Source organism: Anas acuta, chromosome 3, assembly GCF_963932015.1.
Source record: "Anas acuta chromosome 3, bAnaAcu1.1, whole genome shotgun sequence".
NCBI classification, from domain to species: Eukaryota; Metazoa; Chordata; class Aves; order Anseriformes; family Anatidae; genus Anas; species Anas acuta.
In genome coordinates, this window is record NC_088981.1 from 57,381,141 (window position 1) to 57,386,859 (window position 5,719).

Genomic DNA, 5,719 nt, shown 5'->3' on the forward strand with positions numbered 1-5,719 from the left:
AATCACAACCTAGAGTTGCTGCACCCCTCTTGGTGAAGACTGCATGAAAGCCTTCAGGGAGCTCCACACCCACCTCTTCCAGAAGTCTAGGGAAAAAATACAAAGCATATTACATTGCCATGTTGCTAGAGTTGAACAAGGTGGAATATTATTCGTGGCTTTCTGTGCACAATCTGCTCCTTGAACAAAATCTGATGCAAGCAAGTGAGCATTTGTCTCTTAAAGATCCGTGAGAAAAACTCAAGACAATACCAAAAATTGCAATTAAAAGGCAATGAGTTTGGAAACTCTAGCTGGAAAACCAACCCGTGCTTACTGTGTGTTTATGTGCTCTTTCCCTTGTCAAACTGAAGAAGCTTTACATCTGCCTTAAACTGCATTCCTCACTGCCATTGCTTTGATGGAGCTGGGAGTGATGAGGAATTGCTGCAGCACTGGTTTGCTTTAGCCACTCCTCCTTACACTAAGGGGAGGAACATCAAGGGGCAGGAAGGGTTGGAGGTTACAGCAAACTCTGTTGAGGAAATTCAGCAGTGTGGGAAGTAAACTGTGATTGCCACACAGAAGCAAATTATTACTACTTTGTGCTTCATTGAATATGTCATGCTCAGTTTGCTTACAAACCTGTTATGAAGCCAGACTACTTACACATCCAACTCTTGGAAATAATTTTGCCACGTGATTCAGTCAAAGAATGCCCATTCTTTGGAGTGAGGAGCAGTAACAAAGAAAGAACATTCTATCTCGCTGGCATGCTGCCTGTGCAGTCATTTAACTATGATGCTTATAGAAATTCAGTTTGCCTTCATTTCCGATTGCAAATAAAGAGAGAATCAACCACTGCAATAATTATATAAATCGAAGAATGTGCTTTTATTTTATACTTTCATGGCACGTTTAGATTTGTAAACATTAAGACACCAGTTCTATTTCTTCATATATTGAAAATAACCATCAAGTACATTTAGGAGTATTACCTGAGATTTAAAAAAAAAAAAAAAAAGAACTGGCATTTTTTACCTTAATCGTGTACAGTACTGTTTTAGGAAGAATTACAAAAGGGAATGTTTTTCCAAAATAGGATCATTTCCTTTCAACTATAAAGACATAGAAAATACATCAAAAACACTATAGAATGATCAGCCTGATTCAGAGGATGTTGCAAGTCATTGTCTCAAACAATCCAATTAGCACACAACTGAAATGCAGATTGCATCAGTCCTGCAGTAGTACGATATCAACATTGTCATGAACACCTTGTAAAAGCAGTTCTCCTTGATAAGTGACAATCTTTCGTCGTTTTGCAGCCTTAAGAGTTCCCACTAGGGCTTCAAAGAGGTTGGCACACTTTTCATCAGCGAAGAGCACACCAAATTTCACGCTCACTTGTCCATCAGCATCTAAATCAAAGACAAAACATGAAAGCACATGCAGATACTCTTTCAGTTAGGAGGTGACTGGGGGAACAGAAGTGATAGGCAGTCAGAGTGCTGAAGGTAAGCCCCATAGTATTTCCCAGCTGCCAGTAACCTAACTTCACTTCCACGAGGTTTGACTTCATTATGGGAAACATACTACGAATGCTGATGATTAATGGTAGACAAAGGTCCTGCCTGTCAAGACTTTCCTTTCCCCCCCGCCCCAGAGATTTGTATCAAGGAACATATCTGTTATGTTTATGTTATGAAAGACTGATGTCTTTCTGGAGCCTATGAACAATGCAGGCTATCAAACTTCCTTGAAGCATAAGAAGGAAAGTTGTCTTGAATACCTAAAACGTTTAAATATTTTCCGCCCCCCCCACCTATTAATATTTAAGGTTCCTTATGAAGAAGGTATAATGGGAAGTCATTTATCACACAAAGAAAGAATTTTAAAAGGTTAGCTAGGTTTTTCTTAAGCAGCAAACTCTTAAACAGTCATATCAAGTACAAGATTTATGTATCAGGTTTTGAAAAAGAAACACAATTAAATGAAACTGCATCAGAATTTAAATATGTGAGCAGGTCCTACATCCACAAATTGCACAAATACTTGTAAAGAAAGTGGGGCTTTAACAATGAAAAGCAATCTTAAGATAAAAATCTCTATTCTAAAGAAGTTTAAGCAAAGTTAGGGACTATAACTCCTGGATTAGAGTTTCAGGCATACAGACCAATTCCCTCTAAATAACACTGTGATGAATATAACTGAAGTACGCAACTTTCGAAAAACAGAAGTTACAAAAGAAGGAGGTGAAATATAAAGGTGTCATTTCTTTGAAGACTGCAGCAAGTATCTTTGTCTAAAAAAGGTAATTTTAAATTTGTCTAAAAATGTAGTGGGGGCAGGATTTCAGGTCTGCTTCCTCTCTGCTGCAAAGGCTTAAATGTTTAACTTCACAACAGGACTGCTTTAAGGGATAGGACACAGGGAGCACCGCACAATCTAGCAATAAATATATATGGAATATATATTTTCAGGTTACCTGAACCTGCTTAACTAAATTTGCCAGGTTCACAACAGGTTGGTATAACATGATTACATTTGCATGTTCAGAGGTATACAATACTTACTTCTGGTTCCCAGTCGCCGAATTTCCTCAACTAAGAGGGTAATTTCATGTTCCACGTTCATTGTGGTCTAGAACATAAAATAAATTTGTAGCAAAGTTATTAGTAGACCTGTAAATCCTTTGCACATGTTCATCTTGGCCTGTTCTCTGTTCATCAGGAGTATCACAATATTTTGTAAATCCCAGTTAGCCCAGAGGCACATAATTAGAGGATCTTCTGACATTTTAGCCTTGAAAGGATAAAGAGCCTTCACATCCCTACGTCTGTGGAGAAATGGATAGAAGCTACCACCTTGGTACCTTCTATACACAAACACAAGGAACTCATCTCAAAAAAAAGGGGGGGGGAAGGGAAGAGAAGAAGGAGAAGGTGTTTTTATGTGTTCTTGCTTGGTTTGGCTTTTAAAGCGCTTAGGCCAATCATTATCTCAGGCAGCCACAAAAACAAAGCATCCTGCTAACACCACAGGTCTTCAGGGTCCTTGCAACTTTCTGTCAACACCCACAATAAAAAGGGAGCATCTTCCTTTATGTTTCCCTCTGGGATATAGGATGAATGGTAGGTGAGTGGCCTTGGTTTGCATGTGCATTTAAACCCCACCACAGCTCCACTCATGAGACAGCCCAGACATCCAGCTGGTTACAGCAGGTCTGTGCATGCCGTGCCTGAAAGGACAGCATCTGCCACACGTCTGCTACCGAGACCAAAACCCAACCAGAAACAAGCCAGGGAAGTGTCCTAAGGCAGCCAGCACACATCTCCTTTCATATAGATCCCAAGAAGCAAAACTTATCTCATGCACCTCTGCTCTGAAAGTTCCCCCAGTGTGCACCAATGCCTTCCGTCACTGCAGCCACATGCAGCTTGGTAGACGGCAGCACTACAGTCACGGGAAGTACTATTTGGCTACAACACATCCCAGATTAACAACCGCAGGCACCTAAAAAGCTGTTTCGTGATGCAGTATAAAAAGCAGCACCAACACGATGCGGAACTCCTTCAGCGAATGTGGGCATCGAAGGAAGGACACGAAACCGTGCCCCACGGGGAAAGCAAAGCATCAAATGCAGCTTCTGCTGGTGCTGGCACACAGGCTGGAACAAAAGCTACAGGGAGCCACCCTGGAGCTCAGCGCCGTCCAAAAGAGTCTCAGAGTTGTGAGCAGAGCGACCACAGCAATTGTTCAAGAAACAGCATTTCTGCACAGATCTGGTTAAGTAAACGGTGTTAAAAATTAGCATCCGGGTGCATCACAAGCCCTTCCTGACAGGAGAGCTCCCCTGCTTTCCCTTTTTATTGAGCTAAAGTAGGCAGGGGGGGCATAGCTCCACCTCCTGACCCTTCACCAATTGGCCTGAGACAAAGAGGTTGACAGAGGCTGAGCTTCAGATCCCAAACTCACTTAAAAAAAAAATAAATCATTTTACATGCAAAATTAAGCGGGCTTACTACCAGCAGGGGTTTCAGACCCAGCCTCACCCCCTAACCCACCCTCAGCACGAACACCCAAGTGGCTGTGAACAAACTAACGCCCAGCACCGCGCTGCCCCTGCCACCACCTCCTCCCCAACGCCTGCCTTCAACCCTCCCGGCTACACAAATTCCGCAGTTTATCTGCGTGAGGTGAAGGCGAGGCGCCGCCACTCACCCGCCCGCCGCCGCTGTCTCCCCCCGGAAGGCGCAGGCCGAGGCGCCGGGGGCCGGCTGAGGGCGGTGGCTGCGGCGCCTCGCTCCGCCCGGCCGGTGGAGGGGACGGGGCCGCCCCGCCTCGCCGCCTCCCCGCACCGCCTCGCCCCGCCGCCCCCGGCCGAGCGCCTCAGCGCCCTCCCGCGAGGAGCCGGCGCTAGGGCGGTATGGATCGGCCCCGCTGCCGCCTCGGTTCCCAGTCAGTTCCCAACACGTCCTGCTCCTGCTCACAACGTAGAATAGTTGGAAAAAGACCCTCAGGATCTGCAAGTCCGACCATCACCACAAAATCCACCACTAAACCATGTCCCTTAGTGCTGCATCCACACATTTCTTAAATACCTCCACAGATAGGGACTCCACCACTTCCCTGGGCAGCCTGCCCCAATGTTGGACCACCCTCTCTGTGAAGAAATTCTTCCTGTGTCCAACCTAAACATCCATCCCCTGGTGCAACGTGAGGCTGTGTCCTCACAGCCTGACACTTGTCACCCGAGAAAAGAGACCAACAGCCTCCTCACTGCAGCCTCCTGTAGACAGAATGTATTTTGATTTGCTACTGCTGTTGTCATTCTTTGCATCCTTTTCAGCTCCTAGAAATATGTATATCTTCTCCCAGGGACACAGGCATTAAAACTGAGAGCAGCACAAAATCCTCCAGAGCACCGAGACCACCACTACCAGCCTCCTGGCCAGCAGCCTGACTCACAGCAAATCTCTTCTGAAAATGCCCAGGCACTACCATCCCAGCTCTTTATCTTACTACCATCTCACTTCTTCAACAGGCACGGCTGCCCCCAGAGCAGAGCAGGAGTAAGAGGCTGCTTCCAGTCCCCACAGTTCACATCATCATGCACCATCTTCTAAAGGCAAAACTGAGACCCTCTCTCAGGCTGTGAGCTGTGCAGCTAGGTCTGGTCCATCACTATGCTGTACAAGGATGAATGAATTGCTAAAGGCATCTTAAACTACTACAGAAGCTCAGCTAGGGTTCATTTGGCAGAACCTGCAGCTAGATTAATTGATTTATACAGTGGAAATGATACCATGAAGATCCATTTTCATCACTCCAGGGATGTATAAGAGACCACACCCCTTCCTTTCTCATTTTTTTAAATGTCACTGTTTTTATTAAAATATTACCTTTCATAATAAAAATCAGAATTTTTGATTATTAAAAAGTGCTGCTTTCTGCACAAGGAGCTATAATATTAATCAGGTGATAGCTGCAGAATATATAATCAGAAACAGATTAGCCATATTTAACACCTGTAAGCGGTGCTCTTTCCAAAAAAAAACAAACCCTGATAGTTGGAAAAAAAATAAGTTAAAGGCTACATTCCCAGGTCTATAATGAAATTAATTAGATTTAAGCCTGTCTGAATTGAATCAAAAGAAAGGAGAGAATCCTCTAAAAAGTGTAGCATCTAAAGAGCACTGTAACTATGCATATCCTGGCATATGTAGTTGGCATATGC

At 44.2% G+C, this 5,719-nt stretch overlaps 1 protein-coding gene across 2 annotated transcripts; it reads right to left on the bottom strand.

Annotated features, from left to right (window-relative positions):
* Positions 1-849: 849 nt before the first annotated feature.
* ABRACL (ABRA C-terminal like) lies at positions 850-4,340 on the bottom strand. Of its 2 annotated transcripts, none has more exons than XM_068677252.1 (3): positions 4,204-4,340; positions 2,556-2,622; positions 850-1,400 (listed from the first exon to the last, which is right to left on the bottom strand). In XM_068677252.1, exons 2-3 carry the CDS (start codon positions 2,614-2,616, stop codon positions 1,216-1,218), a joined length of 246 nt encoding a protein of 81 aa, XP_068533353.1. In that variant the 5' UTR covers positions 2,617-2,622; positions 4,204-4,340; the 3' UTR covers positions 850-1,215. The 2 variants fall into 2 exon arrangements, with proteins under 2 accessions (XP_068533353.1, XP_068533354.1); XM_068677253.1 differs by lacking the exon at positions 4,204-4,340 and adding an exon at positions 3,358-3,938.
* Between the last annotated feature and the right edge of the window lie 1,379 nt (positions 4,341-5,719).

Bases quoted from the DNA above. Each gene is read 5' to 3' on its own strand.
- ABRACL (XM_068677252.1), bottom strand. From the start codon at position 2,616: ATGAACGTGGAACATGAAATTACCCTCTTAGTTGAGGAAATTCGGCGA. The intron at 1,401-2,555 runs GTAAGTATTGTA...TCTTTGATTTAG, and splicing joins TCGGCGACTGGGAACCAGAA to ATGCTGATGGACAAGTGAGC.